This window comes from Mustela nigripes, chromosome 1 (genome assembly GCF_022355385.1).
Source record: "Mustela nigripes isolate SB6536 chromosome 1, MUSNIG.SB6536, whole genome shotgun sequence".
NCBI classification, from domain to species: domain Eukaryota; kingdom Metazoa; phylum Chordata; class Mammalia; order Carnivora; family Mustelidae; genus Mustela; species Mustela nigripes.
This window is the reverse complement of record NC_081557.1, coordinates 21407128-21427699: the sequence shown is the minus strand read 5'-3', so window position 1 is coordinate 21427699 and position 20572 is coordinate 21407128. Positions and strand designations below refer to the sequence as shown.

Genomic DNA, 20572 nt, shown 5'->3' with positions numbered 1-20572 from the left:
AATTTGGATCCCAGGTATTTCAAACTGAGAGTATTTCTCAATAAGCTAATGTAACAGTTAACATCTATGATATCACTAGCAAAACAAACATTAAGTGAGGTTGAACGGACACAGTTTTGAAGAACTCTAAAATACTCCATAAGTAAAGGCCAGATTACGCCTTCTCAATAGTCTCAACTCTCTTGTTCCGGACACACACAGAAATCCCCTATTTATATTCCTGAAAATTTAATACTGAACACACCCCACCAACTGGGGGAGGGAGGAAAGCATCTTAATTCTACAGAGAACCATGACTATTTTTCTAAGACTGCATTTCCTTCGTGAGTTAAAAGCGTCTTTTAAATGGTTCAAACAGGTGTATGTTGAAAGGTAACGGAACAGAGAAAACCTTACCCCTTTAAAGTGGCTCCTAAGTTCATCTGATTCCAGGTCATGCATTCAAGCTGGGAGGTCATCTGGTATAAATTGTCACTGTTAGAAAAATATCCAGAGTTAGAAACAGAGAACTACAAAGAAAGACACAGTTAATAGCATTTTACCTTTTCTTTACAGTGAAAGCCTCCATGTTTTCCAAAATGACAGAATACTGTGAGTCTGAAATGATTTTCATTTCAGCCCACTGATTCCTCAAGGTCACACAGAGCAGGAAGGATGTGAGAGTAATCTGGAAGCCTTTAAAATAACCTCAGCAGAGCAAACACTGAAGTTTCTAAAAAGGTATTAAACCTTTCAGGGGAAGAGGCTAAAAGGGAGTGAAACTCTTGAAAGGCAACACAGGCCGGAGAACTCAACATTAAAGTTAAAAGCCTGGAGCTGAAAGTAAAAAGATGGCAGATTAATTATTCGTGAAAAGGCCAGTAAGTTCTTTGAATCGAAAGGATATGTATCATGTGGATTATGAGGGTCCGAGAAGTCAAAGAGTGATGGCTGGTGGATGGTCTCATACTCAAGGATGTGGCAAGCAAAAGAGAAAGAATGGTAGACTATGCACAACTGAAGAAATTCGTCTCTAGAAACTGTATAATCCTGGAACAAGTCAAAAGGAGAGGGAAAAAACAAAACAAAACAAAACCCAGCCCTAAGCTCTAAGAAGGAAAATAACGGCTGATCATTTACATTAAGACCCCAAAGGAGAAAGTACACTATCACGTAAACCAACCAGAAGTTGTTCTCTCCTCTCCTCTTACATTTATCTCCTTCCTAGAAAAGCAGTACATAAATCAACTGGCAGAAATCTCCTTAATTACCAAGCTCTATGTGGAATACATTCAGTCCTGAACTGAAACGGTTAATTATGAAATTTGAGACCCAAGAGATGAATGGGCTGTCTGCGGACCCTGGGTCTAAACACATTACAGAGGAATACCTTCCCTCCACCCTCATGGCAGAAGAGAAAGAGAGAAGCTTTCAGTGTCTAACGTGCGATATCAGACCCCAAACCCAGACCGTCTCCACCTTGTCGTGGTATGCCTTCCTTGGGCAGAGGCAACACCGAATTTTAATTAAGAGAAGGTTTCATCAGGCCAGCCAAACTGGGAGCTTGTAGAGAGGTCAGGGAAATCACAGCAACTTGGGATATTTGGATGCTGTTGCTCCCTCTGGGCACAGCCCGATAAATCATGGCAGAGTCCCTTCTGCTGTTCGCGTAATCACTCGGAAAACGATCTGGAACTCCTTTGTGGTGGGCACACAGGATAAGGAGAAAATCAGATTCCAGGAGGGAATTTTACATATAAGATGTGAAGTGGCTTTAAGCTCCAAGTACAGGTCCTTTCATTAGTCAGTGTGTATCTGGAGCCCATCACTCATCCTCAGTCTGACTGGCTATTATGCTACTACAATATCCTAAAGATCAATGGAAAAAAAAAAATGATTAGTTTCTCCTGCCGCTTCTCCATTTGCAGTAGCGGCCCGTGCTGGTCTGTGCCACTACGTTTCGCAATTCCACAAATTCTTGCTGTAAGGCCGATGTAATTAATTCCTGAAGGACCCCCAATTTTTATTAGAAGTGCCAGCCCTGCTGCATTTAACACAGAAGAGTTTCTTGAACTTTCTGTGGGCTGACAGCTCATTAATAAGCATCCTCCTCCACAATCTCTACTGGTTTTTGTTCTCTTGCGCCTTTTCATCAAGCAATCCATTTATTAATCTCGCCATTAATCTCAGCCAACAGGCATTGTATTCCCCCGGCAGCTCTGTATTTTTGTCACTGATTTTTAAAAAATTGTTCACCAACTAAAATCACTCAGCTCCGGTTGACAATTTTCCTAGGCCCTATTGGGATGTGGGATCTTTCTGGAATTATTTCATCCTTGCCTAAGACGAAGACCACCATTTTCAAGAGGGCCGAGAAGGGAGATGAGGGACAGAAGTTTATGTGTATGGGTTAATGAGCACCAAATATCTAACTTTATGATTTAGGAATTTTCTCACACACTTAGGGAATAGTCCAATAGATTCGTAAGGGTCTTTATCAGGAAGTACCGTGAAGAGAAAATATTTTAAGGTCATTTTCTCAGCCCCAAAAAAGCAAAACTTTCCCAAATATACAGTCTATGTCTCACATATGTGTATCTTCCTAGCGTGTGCTTAATAAATACACTGCACAGTAGGACAGCTACTGCTTAGACAAAGCTGTTGAGTACTTGAAATACGCTAGTGCCACACACTGAAATAAGATGTGGGTTATTTTTTAAAAGATTTTATTTATTTATTTATTTATTTGAGAGAGAGAAATAGAGAGGACAAGCAGGGGCAGGGGAAGAGAAGCAGACTCCCATGGAACACAGAGAGGAACATGGGGCTTGATCCCAGGACCCTGAGATCAGGAGCTGAGCCAAAGTCAGATGCTTAACTGACTGAGCCACCTAAGCACCCCACAATTTTGACTATTTTAAAAATAGAATATTTTAAAAATTGACTTCATGGTCTTATTTTTTAAATGCAGCTACTAGCAAATTCCAAATTCCAAATTCTATATATCTATATCTATCTGTATCTATCTATCTATCTATCTATCTATCTGGCTTGCATGGGTTTTATTGGTCAGTACTGCTCTATAAGTTTTAGGACCTTGAGCCAATCAGTTTAGCTCTCTGTACCTCAGTTTTCTCATCCGCCAAATGGAAATCTTAATCTCCATCAGTCTAACTTTACAGGGATTTGGTAAAGCCCTAAAAGTAGCTCTTTGAAGGCTATCCAGATAATATATTTTAAATTTTCTAAAGTATCTAATTTTTCAGTGCTTTTCACACATCCTCAATATGCCCCACAACTTGGCGAGCAGGTATAGTCCTGATCCCCATTTATCAGAGGATGACTGGGGCTCACAGAAGTGCCTGGCGTTGGCTTGCCTGATGCCCCCCAGCCCAGCTGCTGTACGCCTCTGAAGACATCCTGGCATCACTTGGCCTGCAAGCTCATCCTCTACCACTTAAATAGCAGTAATCATAACATAATAATAATACAGACAGGTCTGGAGGGGAAAGAGAGCATGCTCCAGGAAGCACAGTGACTTTCTGTCTCCAGAAAGTTCTAAGAGGCAAGATGCCCAAACACATCCTTTTCAGCCAACTAAGAATAGTATGCCAAGATTACAGGAAACACTTCTTGTTTTAGTGGTCCCGATAGCTCAGTTTGTGAATCCTCTTGAGGGGAGAGAAGTTGGGAAGGGCGATAGGGAAGACGGACTTGTGGAAAATCCCCAAACTACGAATCGGTTTCCTGAGTCCAGTGATAGGATCGGAGCACCATTTTAACCACATCCTGCCTTCTGCTGGCTGGGGTTCCTCAGAGGCTCAGCCACTTAGCTAGGCTGGCACAACCTCTTCATGGAAGTCAATGACAACATGGCAGTAACTGCTGTCAGGGAGGAGACAGAATGTGAACCTGAGCTAAAAATACCAGGCCCGGGCATGCTCCAGCTCTGATCTCTTTGGGCCATCAGTCCACACCTAGCTTTCATCATGAAAACCCACAGAAAGAGGCAGAGCTGGTCAGGGAATATATGGCCTCTGACAAATAAAGCATCTAATTATTAAATAACCACTGTAGGTGTCGACCACTTCATTCCCAGAGGAGATCAGATAAGCAGGTGGTTTGGCTCAAAGCAAACCACAGTGGTCACGTAGGCACTTCAGCTACTCTGTCTGTTCGGAAGTGAACTCTGAAATCGCAGACTGCCAAAATATATTCCACAAGTCATAGTATCCTTTATATTTTTAAGTAGATTTTTTTTAAGGGCCCTTGTTTCCTATGTAAGAAATGTTTGAAGTTGGAAGCAACGGAGAGAGGAAAGAAACTTCTATAACTGGGATTAATGCAAGTTGGAGTAAAATAAAAGGAAGTCAGTCCTAGCAAAAAGAGGAACTTAAAAGGAAATCGGTAGTAGATCATATAGAGTTTGTTTTGGCCTGGACTGCAGTATTATTGAGTTCTCGACCTCCACAAAAAAGAAAGGAAGGGGAAAAAAGCCCTTAGCTATTATCTGAGCTGGGACTCCCCCACTCTTCAAATGCATGTGTAATTCAAGTACATGTTCATCTCTAAGTGTGTTTACTACATTCAGCAGAACAAGGTAGAAAAGTTCATGTCGCCACTGGCACAGAGCTGTCGAACCTGGCTAAGGTTGGGGTCTTCTCTGCCAGATGGTGGCTGACTGACAAAGGAGCACTTTGGTGGAAGTAAAGAACCCCACAAGGAAAAAAGAAGAAGAAGAAGAAAGCAAGAATTAAAAAAGAAAATGCCAACCAAGAAAAATGCAGCTAGAGCTGGCATCTGTGATCAGAATTCACGATGGCCAGCTTTTGCTGCAATAGCTCTGCCCCACACCAACAGAGGGGCCCCCGTGGGTTCCCCCTACCTGATAACCAGGACGCAGACACAGAGGCTGCAGCCAGACCTCCACGCAGCCCTTCTCCTGCGTTCTTCCCTCCAAGGCGCCATGGAGGCTGCCTGTTGAGAAATTTCTGCCCAGCAGGCCATGATGAATAATTATTTTACAGTCAATCTCTTGGTATTGTTATTTCTCTCAAGCTCACCAGTTAACCAAAGAAAAACCCACTGGGGATTCAACTTCTATTAATAAACACTTGGTCAGCACAAAAGTTGCAGGAATATTTGAAACTAGATTTTTCCCCCTCCCTGGAGACAAGTCCATTTCGAGCCTTTGGTTGTGATAACACTGCCCACCCCTGGAAACCATTTCAGACTTTCTGCCTTCATGCCTACTGATGCAGGAAACAAATACCAGTATTGTCTTAAGTGAAACTTTACACCATGTAAAGTGTTCCTAGATACACAAGTGAAAAGAGGCATTCGAGATTGTCACTTTATTTTCTTGGACATGAGCCGTCGCTCTGATTCATGTCCATGTTGAAGGCCAACCTCAATGGTTGATAATGGATTTCCCGGTGACCTGGATTCCCCAGAAACTCTATGGCTGCTACGGAAGTCTCACATGAAAAACCATCCGCTGCGAAAAGCCTCCACTATCAACTGCATCGTTTGTGAATCATCAATATTCAATTAGCAATATTTCAATCAGCAGTTACTGCTTCCCAAGTGGTTTTACCCACTAAATGGCGAAAGGAAATAGGCTCATTTAAATTGGTAGCACAGTTGCTAAAGAAGGATGCGCAAACCTAATAAAAGAGCCTAAGAAAGGAAAGGACTAAAATAGCTATAAACAAACAAACAAACAAATAAATAACGTGTGGGGACTATTTTTCAAACACAGGGCACAGAACTCCTTTTCTCTCTCTCTCTTTTTTTTTAGATTTTATTTATTTATTTGAGAGAGAGATCATAAGTAGGCAGAGAGAGGAAGAAGTAGGCTCCCCGCTGAGCAGAGACCCTGATGTGGAGCTTGATCCCAGGACCCCGAGATCATGACCTGAGCTGAAGGCAGAGAGAACCCACTGAGCCACCCAGGCACCCCCAAAACTCCTTTTCAAAGTAGCTGTGAGTATCAGCCCATGAACTGGGCAGAGTCAGGGATGGGGACTCCAAGGAGGTCAGCAAGCGGTGAAGTCAGAGGGGTTTGTGGAAGAAGATTCATAGGAAGTAAGCAGGGAAGGCCCCGCTAGCTCCCTGTTCTAGGTAGAAATTAGGACAAATTTGTGCTTAATGAGAGTGGATTCATTACTCTCTCCCCTCAGGAGAGTCATGTGGATTAAAGAAGTCAATACTTGGAAAGTGCCTAGAAAGCTGCCTGCATGAAGGAAGTCTATATGAGCCTTTGCTCTGCATATTTACCAGCAACAGTGCTGCTACAGACTATACACGGGGAACATTCCAGGGGAGTGAGTGGCTGGAATCCCTGCTTGATTCAGAGCACAGATAGGTTTTGAAGTCAGAGAGACTGTGGATCAAGTCCTGGTCTTGATTCTGACTCGCTGTGTGACTTAAGCCAGTTATTTTGAGTCTCTGAATCTACTTCCTCTTCAGGAGAGTGGAGATTCAAGCATCTACAAAGAACTTAGAACTAAATGAAGGAACTGAGTGAAGCACTTAGCTCAGTGGCCAGCAGCATATAGTCAGCATGCAATAAACCCTCACAGTTTACTCACTTTTCCCCCAGCTATGATCACTGGTCCCCTAGGGGCTGAAATCTGGTTTCAGAAGCCTTAGCGACCTTTCGACGGACCTCTACCCACCTTCAAAATGGAAAGTGGCAGAGAGGATGGGAAAAACCATCCTCTATCACCTCCCATAAATTGACTGGGGACATTTTTCTATTGACTCTTGTGCCCATCTACACACAAGGGGGCACAGCGGCAACTCCTCAGATCTGTTACCTGAGAGAGAAGAGAGAATCACTGGACAGTTCCCTCCTAACAAGAAGAGAATATTGAGAATTTCCTCAAAACAAATTCACATTGCACACTGCTTATTATATATATGTGTGTATGTGTGTGTGTGTATATATATATCTATACATCTATATATATATATCATTACCTTTATTTCATGCTGGGAAGGAAGATTAAATTCAAGATTGGAGAGACAGAAGCTTTGGAAGGGCAGTGGGGAAGAGGCTGGGCAGGCTGCCCCAGGGGGTCAAGTGCAACAAGGCAAAGGAATACGGGCAAAGCCTTTCCCAGGAGGTCCCAATTTTAGACAGAAGGGAATGGAGCCAGGGACCAAAGAAGCACCAGTGAACTCTAAAACCCAAATGTTATGCCATTCGGTGATTAAAATTTAGTCCTGTTTCCTATGCTTTTTCAAACACTGCATTCACAAAAGCATTTCAATACCCTTTCAGACTTTTTTTAAGAGTGAAAAAGAAAGGAAATGACATAACTGCGGTAGTGTCAATGCATAGAACCAATTTTAAAACATTCCTACACCTGCTCATTCATCATTATTGCAGGGGAAGTACCTGACTTGTGATTAGAAATGTTATGAATTGGGATGCCTGGGTGGCTCAGTTGGTTGGACGACTGCCTTCGGCTCAGGTCATGATCCCAGAATCCCGCATCAGGCGCCCAGCTCCATGGGGAGTCTGCTTCTCCCTCTGACTTTCTCCTCACTCATGCTCTTTCTCACTGTCTCTCTCAAATAAATAAATATTAAAAAAAAAGAAATGTTATGAATTTAGGGGGACTGGAAACTTCAAAGACAGTACAGACTTCGAGGAAGCAAACTCTTTTCCTACAGGAGTCATAATTTCTTGCTTAGGAGTTATCGCTTCGAAATTTCCTCTAACAGAATAAAATGCAATTTTTGTGATATAAATACCAAAAAAAAAAAAAAAAAAAAAACCAAGAAGGAAAAAAATTCCAATTATGTAGAAAGAAGAAAGGGTTAAGCAAATATTTCCAAAAGATGAACCTGACAAAATTGCTTTATAGAGTGGACATTCAGAAGCTGGATTACCAATGTGAGAATATTACCTATAAAATGCAATCCAAGTGACTTTTCCCACTTCCATGGCAATCACAATTTCAGCCCTTGTCAAAATCCACCACAGGGACTCAGTTGTTAAACCAGTGGCTGTGATCACTTTATCCCCACCTCCTCTTTCTAGGCTAGACCCTCTGATGGCTCCTTCTTAGTGTGGCTCTAGGCCTGGGAGAGAGGAGAGTAAGAAATGTGTGTGTGTGTCTGCGTCCCTTTGAACCAATGCCTCCCAGACTCCAAACCCCAAAGGGGTATACTAGCACACCTACACAGCACCCACTCCAGCGTCAAAGGCTTCCACTCTACCTGGGGGTAAGTCTCCAGTCAGGAACTGAAAAGGGAGGAGTGGGCCAAGGCCATCCCATGGGGGAACCATTCCAACTATACCCCCAATGGCTGTTCCAGTTACAACAATGTCACTCGGATAATGGCAGGAACAGTTCCTCAAGAAGGATGGGAATGGCCCTGCCACCACAGTTCTGATGGGAGGGACTGGGGGTGTTCACAACAGAGAATGGGTGTGGGTTCTGCGTGCTTTCCAGTGTTGGGACCCACCAAGGGGAAGCACTGAGGTGCCAAAGAACAGAACCGGATTCTAGTTCGGTCATTCTTCCGTGCTCTCTCAGCAACCTTCAAGCATTTCTTTGCTCCTTCTAGCTCAAAGAAAAAAAGAAAAGGCCAAAGGAAGGGGAAGAGGAAGGGAAGGAGAGTGATCTTGAATCCAAGATCCAATTAGATATGCCGGATTTCCCCAATCAGAAGGGAAGGCTTCTGAAGTCCGTGTTGCCTCAGGCATACAGAACTCGAGGGGCTCAACCCTGTACTTCCCCCAGATAGGAGAACCAGACCAGTACCAGGCTCAATTTCATAAGCACACCGAGACTTTGGGATGCGCAGCAGCCGGCTAGGGAGCGAAGCCTCCTTCCCCTCCTCCACCTGTGGGACTGGAGGTCCTCCAGGCGCGGCCATCCCCCCCCCCCCAATCTCCCAGGGCAGGCGCTTTTCCTTCCTTCATTACCTCACTACCTCCTTCCCTTGACGTCAGCCCCGGGTCCTCGAGCAGAGGGGGGAGGATGGAGATGAGTTTGGGGGCAGTCGGTATCAGGATCCCCGCAGCACCGGGGTGGGGGGCAGGGTTGGAATATGAGGTAATGCTCGCCCAGTCCCCCGCCTCAAAGGCCGAGAGCCGCCACTTCCCTCCGCCCGCCCCACCTTCCAGCCCCGCGCGCGCCGGTGTGTGCACCAGTTACTAGGCAACCCTATCGGAGAAGCGGGATGCCGGCCAAGTTCACCCAAAGTTGAAGAATAAATTTGGGGGAGAGAAGGTGGAGGGTGGAGCGAGAGCCGGGAGAACGCACAAGGGACAGGGCGGGGGAAAGCTTGGAAGGAAAAGAGGCTGGTCTTCTGCCTCCCTGGAACGGGATGGAGGACCGACGCGGGCTGGAGCAGCGTCCCCGGAGGCCACCGCGGCGACCCGACTGAGGTCCTGCCCGCAGTCCGGGTCCGCTGCCGGCGCGGGGCCTGGCCCTGGGAACCACGCCCACCGGGTGCCGCGGCGGCCGCAGACCCGGGAGCACAGGGGTGGGGAGCAGGCTGTGGTGCCAGCGTACGCGCCCTCGAATTACTCCCCGGGAAGGCCGCCGGTGTGTCCAGTGGGCGAGGAGAGGTCTGAGAAGTGAGAAGAACGGAGTGGGAGTGGACTCCATGTCTAATCTTTGGTCCGGAGGAAGCTAAGGGCTCCTTAAGGAGCGCTTAAAAAAATAACTTCTCCAAGCTCCACTGTTCTCTAGTTCAAACAGTAACCGCCCTCGTTTATATTCAAAACAAGAACGCCAGGAGACGAGGAAACCTACTTCTTTCAAATCAGGAGATCTGCTTAAATTTGCTTTAAGTAGCTAAACGCGTCCTTTGCCTCCAGGACCCCGCACGCCCGCGGTCGGGGCTGCCCGCGTCGGACGTTCCTGCCGTTTCGCGCGCCCTCTCCGGGGTCCCGGGGACCCAGACACCGTGCGGAGCGCTTTCCTACCTGCTGTACGGCGTCCTCAGCAGCAGGGCCTGGCTGCCAGTGCAGCTGTCGGTAGGGGTGTGGCAGCCATAGACTGGGGGCGGCACGGAGTACTGCTGCTCGCCTGCGGAGAGCCGAGGAGAGCCGAGTGAGCGCGCCGCAAGGGATCCGGGTGCGAGTCGGTTGGGGACGCGGACGCGGGCAGGGTCCGGGACAGACAGCATCCCCAGCCAGGCTCGGAGACGAAGCTGGGGGTCATGAGCCTGGACGCCAGGGCATGCCCACAGAGGGCGTCCAGATCGTGAGGAGTTAACCTGCTTCTTACTTCACATTGCCTTAGCGCTTACTTCCTAGTACACCGAAAAGACCTTCGAGACATTCGTAGACTTGAGTAGAGCGGTCACCAACATACTGCGGGTGGGGGCAAAACTCAACCTTTTCTTCTCAATTGGGTGAGACTGGGCTGATTATTTCTAAAAATCCCTTCTCTCAAAATTTGCCGTGGGATTCCGGGGATTGGCACGAAAAAAGGGGAGAAGGACCGCACATCCTTCCCGCCTGCTTACCCAGAGAGCCCTGCTGGCCCATGGGGTCCTCGTGCTTGAAAGAGTGGTTGGGGAACTGCGCCGCGTGGTGCGAGGGCGTGTGACCGTAGCTGGGCGTCCCGTCGAAGGTGACCGTGCTGTAACCTGAGAGCGCGGCGGAGAGAAGCACAGCGTCAGCGGAGGGGTGGGGGGCAGGTCGGTGGGTCTACGAGACCTGAACTGGGGTCGAGGAGACCCGGGGGCCCCCGAACAAGAAACCCCAGCGGAGGAAGATGCCACCCCACCCGCCTCCAGAACTTTCTCGGCGGGAAGCCGGGCCCAACCGCAAAGGTGTGACCTCGGGGCCAACGCGCTGCCCTTTCCCAAGTAAAACCGTGACCTCCCTGCCGTTTCCCGATTCAGGTACGCCCCTCGTCTCCCACGGTGTCTGCAGCTCCTGAACCGAACCTCAGGCAAGTGAAGTATGAAAACTGCCAACCGCTCGCCAGAGAAAGTTCTTCACCTCCAAAAACAAACACTGTGGCTCTTGCTCGGGGGCAGCGCGGGCGAGCGAAATGAATCTGTTCAGCTGACCCCGCGCTGACTCGGAGCCGTAAATCAGGGGACCGCGCACCAACTTTCATTAATTACTCGGAGCCAGTTAAACGGCATGGGCCTTAGATGGAAAGAGTCATTACTGAGTAATGTTATCTGAGGCTGCGCGACCCTAACACCACGACATCTAAGGCCCTCAGGAAAGCTGGTGAGGATTAAAAGAAAGGGGCCCTTTCCGTTGGGCCCGCGGGCGTCGGCCCTATGCCCTCCTTCTACCCCTCTCGGATGCAATTCGCATCCCATGCGTTCTTACTCTGACCACCATCGTAGGGTTCCTCGCGCCCCAGAAAAGGAAGCTGCCTGTTTTAGAGTGTACCTGACACTGTAGCTCCCTTTCCCTCCCGGGCAGCGCACGGGTCCCCCAGTTTCCCTACAGTGCAACCAAGGGCAACATCGACTTCTTCCCCAATTCTCTAAAGGCTGAGTAACAGAATGTGGTGTCTTGATTGAAAAACGTGGTCTCGCGGGGCCACTGGGTGGCTCAGTCCTTAAATGGCTGCATTCGACTCAGTGATGATCCCAGGGTCCTGGGATTGAGCCCTGGGTCGGGCTCCTTGCTCAGCAGGAAGTCAGCTTCTCCCTCTCTCTCTGTCCCTCCCCTTGCTTGTGTTCTCTCTCTCCCCCTCTCTGTCAAATAAATAAATAAACAAATAAAATCTTTATTTAAAAAAGAAAGAAAAATCTAGTCTCCTTTTGTGGTTATTATTAAATTGCTTGAAACAGCTTCTGGAAAACTGTTGCCACCGCTGGCGGGAAAACATCCTCCAACTATGATACAAGTCAGTCCCAGGGCCCTGAACGGAATGGTGGGATTCTCTCCTTCTATGCGCAGGCCCCAGAGTCTCTGGCCTGAGGTCCAGGCCCAGGGGCAAATGAGCTCCGCCCTGTTGCTCACTTAGGCTTACAGGAGGACGGGTGCGGATCCATCCCCCGCACATTCTCCCAAACCCCTCCCAGCCATTGCGCTGGATCTCGAAACTCCACTCAATTTTTGGGAGTGGGATGGGCCAAACACCCACACTTTTGCCCCAGGCATGACATACGGTCTGCAACAGGTGTTTGTGAAGACTTAGGGTGGACAGAACTAGAAGGCCACTACCCCATCATTGAAACATACCCCCCAAACAAAAACAAAACCGGAGCTTCTCCTGCCCACTCTGGGCAGTGCGGTGTGTCTGAGTGGGAGACAGGGTCAAGGCAGGTCCTAATAACCAGATCGTACCAGGCAGGCAAAATCTCACGCACTGCTTGGGACCACAGGCTGACAATTAAGAAACCACCAACTTTTGTAACTTCCATGACCCCAAAGTCCTACATCTCTCGCCCGCTAAGTAGGCAAAGATCACCCCTCCCCCCACCCTTGTCCCATTAGCTATCAGGCCTGGGTGAGCTGGGCTTCCTTCTGGGAGAGAAGGCACGGCCCTCTTTGAGGCCTACCTGTCAGCTTACAAACGAAATGTGGCTCTCAGTACCCAATTCTGCAGAGAGAAAGCTGAATTTTGAAAAGACGCGTTTTTGTTTTGTTTTGTTTTGTTTTGTTTTTTTTAAATAGAAGAAACAGAAACCACAAAGAAATTGTCTCTAGACAAACCCTTCTCCATTCCTAGGCAGATGGGTAGGCAGTGGCCTGGAGCACGTGCTGTCCTTGGAGGCGGGCTCTGCAACTGTAGGGTTGCGGGCTGCAGCTCCCCAACCCGCCCCGATGCCTCCGCGCCCCGCAAGGCTCCCAAGGGCCCCTCCCAGACAGGTCACCCAGACCGGGTGTGGGGAGGCGGGGTAGGGGCCAGCCTCCAACCCCTCCCTCACGACCCCCGTGTTGAAAGCGCCTGCGGAGGGGACAGAGGGCTCTTTTAATTAGAAACTTATCGGGCTGATTAGATCACGCTGTCCTGGGACCTCTCGCTGGGCCAGGGGCGGAGAGCGCGGGGGCGAGGGCCTAGGGAGGAACTTTTGCGGGCAAAAAGGGGCAGCGTGTTCAAAGACTTTTTATACAGGCCTTCAAGGGAGAGGGCCTAAGCGTCCAAGGTAGCGCTTTTCCCACGGTTAGTCTCTGCCTGGGAAGGGAGTGCAACCTTGACCGCGCGGAGAGGCGAGACACGCTCTGCGCCTCCCTCCCCCGCGCGCCGCAGCGGAGGAACCCGGGAACAGCCTGGCCCGGCCTGGCTTCCTAAGAGCTAGACGGTAAAGTGGACAGCAGGCTGTCAGGGCGAGGGGCGGAAGGCTGAAAATGATGACTCCATTGCCGCGGCAGAATAAGGACAAATCTGTCCCCTAACGAAATACCCTCTCCAACGTGACCCAAAGGGGGGCACCCTTCGCCCTTGGGTACAGCTGGTCTCTACACTTGATTCTAGGGTGACCTGGTGATACCAAGGCCACCTCCTGCACGGATTCTGAGCCCCCTCCAGCTGAGGGAATCAGAGGCTGACCAACAAGCAATCGTTTGGGGTTTTTTGGGTTTTTCCCCCCTCCTTCAATTCATTAAGTCTGGGACTACCCAAGTCTTCACCCCAATTCTGCCCTGACAAACCATCTAAACAAACCTCACACACAGACTGCTGTTGGTTCAGTGCCCCTCCAACAGGGAGAAGGAAATCCATCTCAACAGAAGGACCAAGATCCCTGGAAAAGGAGGTAGAAATAGCCTAGTATGGTCTGCGTGTGAGTCCCAGCTGTGCCTCAGAGCGACCTGTTACACACCTAATCTCTTAGAGCCTAGATTTTCTCATCCAGAAATAAGGGAGTCCTCCAATGTCAGACTCCATGCACTCCAATATGCAAACATGCACACTGCCTTAATGCTTCATCGCCAGTGCCTTGTACAGAGTAGATTCTCAATAAATGTTTGCTGAATTAATGTTTGGAAGTTTAGGACACCACCTATCCTGTTTAAGAAATGGAAAAGGGAGGGGGTGGCATGATGCCTGGTGGTGCCAACTGTCCTCTCCTGTGGGCCAAGGTTAGGCTGCTTTGCCTAGGGACAAGCTCTCTGCTGGAGCTTGGTCTGGAGTCTGTTGATGGCCATTCCCATACTCTGGGGAAGGAGCTGATGCTTGCTTCCCCCAACACAAGCCTCCTGCTAGATTGCATTCCTGGGGGAGCCACAGGAATCCCAGAAGTCAAGAGAATTAATCCAGAAATCTCCAGGCCTTGGGGTTGCCAAGGCTAGGACTGAAGCTGGAGCAGCTCCTGACACCTCACCCCAACCCCCAGCTGCCCAATAATCCCAACAGCCAGGCGAGCATGACCCACTTACATTTTCAGTGCAAGAAAAAAGTAAACCCACAGAAGAGAACTGCCTTACAGGTTGTGGCACTGTGTCTGGAGCTGGCTTTCCACTGAGCTTTTCCCCAGGATGGGGATGAGAACTCCTTCACCTGCTATCCCTGGTCCCCAACTCCCAAGCCTTTTATTTCTTTGGCAACCAACCCCATGCTGAACTGATGGGATCCTAGGCACCAGAACTCCCTATAGAAGAGACCCAAACAAAGTGAGAGAGCCCAGATTCCAAAAATCCCCCCAGAACCTAGATGGACTCAAATAAATGCTAACAGCACAGTAGTATTTTGAAGCCTCAGAAACAGACCAAATGGCGTCTCCGGGCCTCCAAAGAGCACACATCCACACTCAGATTCACTCACGTCCCACACCTGCCTGCCTGTCTTGCTGTTTCTGGTTCAGCCAATTTTAGATGGTCTGCTGCCTTTGGAATGTAGAGCCCCAAGCCAGGGGAAAGTTGGGCTTCTGCTCCAGTGGCATAGAACTTCAGGCGGGGGCCAACACCCAAGTTGCTCACCTCAGCTCTCCTCTTACAGATGGGGAAACTGAGAACTGGAGATTTATAAAAGGTAACAACAGCCTGCTAATCAGAGGTGACACTCAGAGAACACAAGCCTCTGAATCAACACTGAGTTATTCCAACATCCCTTGAGTGGAAAACACTAACTTCCATGTAGCAAACACCCAGAATGGAGCCCCCCCCCCCGGGAGGGGGGTGCTGCTTGAGGTTCCTCCACATACCGCAGACCTCGAGTTCCCTAAAGGAAGAGGGGAGAGTGGTTTCGATTTCACTGGGGCTTCTGGTGAGCCAGGTGCTGCAGGCTGGGTTTAGCTAGGGACCACCTGAAGATACTCATTTAGAAGCTGTTGGCACTGACCATGGACCAGAAGCCCTGAGCCCTTCTGCGCTTGCGGAGCCGTGGCACCTCCCGAAAACTGTACATGCTCTGTTCTCCCGGCCCACGCATCCCAGAAACATCCTAGTCCCCTAGGTCCGCGGGAAATTTTGCTCCAGCAAAATCATCCGCCATGGCGTTTGTAAGACATTTCCTAAAATAAGGAATGAACTCTCAAAAGAGCACAGAAGTCCAATTAGTATCAAATTGGAAAACAAACTACAAGGGCCCAGCCTGATTGGCTCTGCGCTAGTTCCTGAGAAACGTTAAGTAGGTGTGCGGGAGCCAGGGCGGGATGGGGACGCTACTGGCTGAGTCCCTCGATGTACACTGAAGTCGGCAAATAAACCGGTCCTGTTCTGACCCCCCTGTCTTGCAAAAATCAGCTGAGCTCCGAGTTTAACGACAAAAAGGCACCAAGGCGCGCTGAAAGGAAGGCCCATGCTTGGGCCTCGTTCCACCGCCTCTCGGAGGACCCGGTCCCACACAGCTTGGAACAGGATAAACAGAGTTCTCTTCCAGCCCTGGAGCTCTCACGGACGCCGCCTGAGCTTGAACCCAGGAGACATTCGCTTTTATACTACCAGACGCGAACACGGACATGGTTTCAGGAAAGCCACGGTTTAGCTGCTAGCCCGTGCATGTACTCGTTCCTTGTTCCGTGATACTTATATAGGAGGTCTAATGCGTGCCATCGCCGTGAAGGCTGGAGCGGCTCCTGACATTTCCGCGCGGGGTAGGAACACGGGCTGCTCACCCGGTGCTGGTCCCACAGTGTGAAAGCTACAAAGGTCCAGTGCCTAATAACAGTCCCGTGGTGCCTTGAGCCACAGAGCACCTTTCTGAGACAGAGCCAGACACTGCACCGGTTCCCCCATCCGACTCCCACGGAGACTAGCAGTCCTGGAATCTCCTGGGGTCCGAGGGGCCCCAGATGACCTCCCGGCTCATGCGAACCAGTCCGGCTCCTGGCTCTGCAGGATGTCAGGGGCCTCAGCCGGCACGTACTCCCTCTCCCTGGCCTCCTCTCCCCAAGCCGCTGCTTCCGCTACCCTCACGGTCTGGGGTGGGGGTGAGGGGCAGCCGGTTAAGAGCCGGGGTCAGGGAAGGGATAGGACAGGGGAATGCTAGAGCGCGGCGACAGCCCCGGCGCCACCCCGCGTGTAGAGGGCGCTCCCCCGGCCCGCTTACCCTGGTTGCGGATAGCGGGCTGGCTCTCGAGGCAGCTGGGTAGGTAGGGCGCGTTGGGGAACATCCTGGCCTGACCGGAGGACGCCTGGCTGGGCGGAGGAGGACCGAAGGGACCGTAGCGACAGGCTCCAGCTGTGCCGGTGAACTGGCCGGAGAAATGCACGGTGAAGGCGCTCAAGCACTGCTCCTCGTGCGGCTCCGCGCCGCCCCAGCTCGGCTCCTGTTTGATGAAGGAGTGAGGCGGCGGCGGCGGCGGGGGTGGCGGCGGGGCCGGCGGCGGCGCAGGACCGCCCAGCGAACCGTAAGCCGAGGCGCCCGGGGGTGCAAAATCCAGCACCGGCGCCCACTGCGCGGCGCCGCTCACGGGCAGGGCGCAGCCACCGCCGCCACCCAGCGAGGGTACCGCCGGCAGCAGCGCATTCAGGTCCCGAACATCAGAGCCCATTTGCTGCGGCTCAGCCCCGGATGCCCCGCGGCTCCTTCGGCCTTGCAGACGCTCAGCGCTGTACTCGGCCGCACCTAACTTGGCCCAGAGGCCTCCTGGGTCCCGGAGCCCCGGCTGCTCGGGGTGCTGAAGGCACCCAGACCCTGAGCGGAGCGACTGTGAAGATGCCGGCTCTGGGGCACACGTGGAAGCTGGCTCCTGCGGCAGGAGGAAGTCCAGGATCGCGGCAAGGAGGCGGCGGGGCCCCGGCTCCTGGGCTGCGGTCCCGGCTCTGGGTGGGTGGGTGAGTGAGTGAGTGAGTGAGTGGGAGGGCGGGTGGGAAGGGGGGAGCGCACAGACGGCCGGGTTGCGGAGAACCCCCGGGTGTGGGCGCTGCCTTGAACTCCTTACCCCAGCTGCCTGGCTGCCCCCAGCTTCCCAAAGCTCAAATAAGAGGGGCTGGCGGCGGGGGAGGAGGAGGAGCCAGGAGCCTTGGCCGCTCCATTCACACCGCTGCCTAAGCCGGGCCAGGCAGCGCGCGCTGCACGGTGGGGGCGCCCTCGCCGCGGGGGTGGGGGGCGGGCCTGGAGAGAGCGTACCTCTGGGAGAAACCCTCCTCTCCTACCCGCCACGCGCTCTCAGCCGGCCTACGGGACGCAGCCCTCCCCCCACCTCCCCTTCTCGGCCTTCGCAAGTGTGGGCGCCTCGGGGCACTGGCGAGTCTCTCCAGGTGAGCAGCGAATGTCCCCACTGCATCACTGAGTGTGTGTGTGTTGGTGGGGATGACGGGGGAGGGGGGTGTTAATCTCAGAGGGCGGGTTCAAGGGAGGGGCAGGTGAGCCCCGCGAGGGCGGGAACTTCAGGAAAGCACTGAAAACTTTCCAGAGCTTCAGAGAGGCCAATTCCTTTACTCAGAGCCCGAAAGTCCAGCTCCTGCTTCTTGTGCCGCCGGGCAGGAGTGGTGGCCGTACTCTCAGGTTCACTGGGGTGGGGGTGACACTTTATGGGTTTCAGAGGCCACGCGCAAGGTGAACGTGGGTGACCTGGGGGGCGCGGTGCTTCAGCTGTGATAAAAGGCATATTTCGATCGTCTGGTAGTTGGTTACTGGATGAGGTTTGTGCCCAGACGAGGGCAGTTGTCGCCTGCCTAAAAACTGGTGTCAGCGGCACTTAATCTCCTTTCCTAGTGAGGGGCATTTAACTCTAATTCGGTGAAGCCGGGAAAGCCTTTAGGGGAACACCCAGAGCTTGCACGCGTTCTGACCGGAGAATCCTGGAGCCCAGTATGGAGGCTGAGAGGTGAGGAGGATTCCAAGTCCAAGTCCCCCGTGGAGAGGTTGTCTCCTGCAGCCAATCCCACCGCTCTTGGCCTCCGCTCACGGTGGAGGATACCATTCTGGATAAGCAGTGACTGATGAGCGGACGCGAACCAGTTAGGAGGACCACGAGGGAAAGCCCTTAGTGGCCCACGGTCCAGGGCAGTGTTCTCACCGTAGGGAGTTCCGAGTGCTGAACTTCGCCACATCAGACTCCTCTCTTCACTTAGTTACTCTGTGGGAGCCCCGCGCACCTCAGGGAGGGTGTTTGAGGTTTTGTTTCGGTTTTTGCCTCTTCCACAGTAGTCAGCATTTAAGGGGATGCGGATCCTAGGCAAGGAGAAGCGCTGGGAATCCGGGTTGGAGTGCGTTTCGGGGCTCGTGGGAACGCCCAGGAGGCAGCAGCGACGGCGCAGCCTGGAACCGCCAGGAGCGCGGGCGGGCAGCAGCCGGTGGCCGCCAGGCCTCTTACTCCAGGCTGGCCGCGGAAGGGCGCGCACCTCTCCACCAAGCCCTTGCGAAGCGACAACCATGGTAGTTGCAGTTTTACAAAGAAACGGAACGTTTTAAAAGCCGTGGCATGCTCTTCATTTTCTTGCGCTTTGGTTTTAGTTAACTTGGACTTGCGCTGAGTAAATGAAGTGGACCTGAGTTCTGGCTGCGAACCCAAGGCTCAGAGTCTACACGCCAAACAAAATTCCCTCCTCTTGGGGTCGCTCGTCCTAAAGGCGCAGGAGACGGTGAGGGCAAAGGTCGGGAACGCTCGCTACCCGCTGGTTCCCCCGGCCACCTAGAGGTCCTGCCCCTCTCTGCGCTACTTTGGTGCATGACTGTGCTTGTCTCCACTCAGAAGTTTTATCTTTTCTTTAAAGAACTGAAAAGGTTCTGGAGGCCAGCTCCTTCTCCCCCGACACTCTGTGAGCTGCCCACTACTCTCCCGCAAGTGCAGTCTGGAAACCTGCAGCGGGGCTGGAGAGCTGGGCAGAGGGCATGCGCCTGTGGTCCCTCTGGTGCAGAAAGGCCCCGGGAGACGAAACTTCTCAGGCCAAGCTGCCCCTAGAACTCCGGAGACCCCTGTCTCACACCCACCACTTTTATTTCGACGTCGAAGTAGTTTTTCTTAACTAGGATTCACTCAAGCGCCACGAGGGAAGGAGAGACCTTTACAAAAAGTCAGGGATTTTTATTTGCCAACGAAAAGGTCGAGATTGTTTCTTTTTTATACTCTTCTGCAAAGTTTTGGGGGTCTTGGAGGGGGTGACTTGAACGTGAGCTTTTGTGGTTTTGAATCCCAGATAGGGCAGAAGTGCTTAATTTTGCGTTTTTAAAAAAGTTTTTGTTCAGGGGGTGGGGTGGGGTGGAGTGAGAAGAAAGGGGGGCCGAGAAAATTCAGGACTTTTCTTCCCTCCGCCATTTGTTGCCTGAGAAGCCCAGAGGGAGGTAGAGCAGTAGTGTGATCCCCGCTTCAATCCTGGCTTGCCTCCTGGCTCCGGCACGGTAGTCCGAAACGGTGGGAGGAGTTCCCTGCAACCCGCGGGGCCGGGAAGTAAGTGCTGCGCGTCCGCCGCCGCTCGAAGTCGGAGGGCCTCGCGGGAGAGGAGGTCTCGGAACGACCCCACCCATCCCCATCCCCGGAAGCCCAGGAGCCCCCAGGCCCAACGCTGGGAAACTGGCACACTGAGGTCCCCCTTTTCCCCTTGAATAATCTATTCTGCGGGAGCTCGGCGGTTATAAGAGCAGACGCGCCCACTAAGCTGGCCTCGGCGCCCCCTCAGCCCGCCTGGCGGAGGGACAGAGTATCTGGCCGGGAGGAACTCTGCCGGCCTCGGCAGGTGGGCGCTCTCCCGCACCTCCGTAGCTCGAGGCCCAGGGAAATGAGCGCGGCGTAGACCTGGCCGCTCCCTTCTCCGATCCACCTTTCCGCTCCCGTCAGCACTGAGACTTAAGGCACAGAGGATTGTGTCTGAATCACCATTTGGCAGGAATGGAAATACAACTCCCCGTCTGCAGAGAAGGAAACTGAGGCCCAGGCAGAGAGAGGAAAGGCAGCTGTAGAGCGCGGTGGTTAAGAGGATGGAATTGTTAGGCAGAGAATAGAATCTCAGGTCCGCCGGGTAACAGCTGTGTAACCCTAGAGGACTTCCATAGCGTCTCTGAGCCTCAGTTTCCTTATTGATGAGATGGGGTAGTGCAATACTAACGTCCACTTCGTGGACTCGTGGGGATTAGACCAGAGAATAGTGTTGGTTTCACGCATTCGATAAACGTTACAAACGTTGTCACTATTACTAAGGATCCATGGCAAAATAGTGCCCAAGCCGAGGTGGAACCCAGATCTCTCGACGTCTAGCTCAGTCAGGTCTTTATCCTCCTCCCTTTCTGCCTCTGTAGAGCTAATGGAATGGGTTGTAAAGAAG

General features: G+C 51.7%; 1 protein-coding gene across 1 annotated transcript; it reads right to left on the bottom strand.

The window, feature by feature from the left end:
• Positions 1-392: 392 nt before the first annotated feature.
• On the bottom strand, positions 393-18364 carry LOC132011297 (zinc finger protein ZIC 5-like). Its single transcript, XM_059389715.1, has 5 exons — positions 18104-18364; positions 16416-17460; positions 10477-10599; positions 9932-10034; positions 393-474 (listed from the first exon to the last, which is right to left on the bottom strand). The coding sequence occupies exons 1-5, from the start codon at positions 18362-18364 to the stop codon at positions 393-395; spliced, it is 1614 nt and encodes a 537-aa protein (XP_059245698.1).
• Between the last annotated feature and the right edge of the window lie 2208 nt (positions 18365-20572).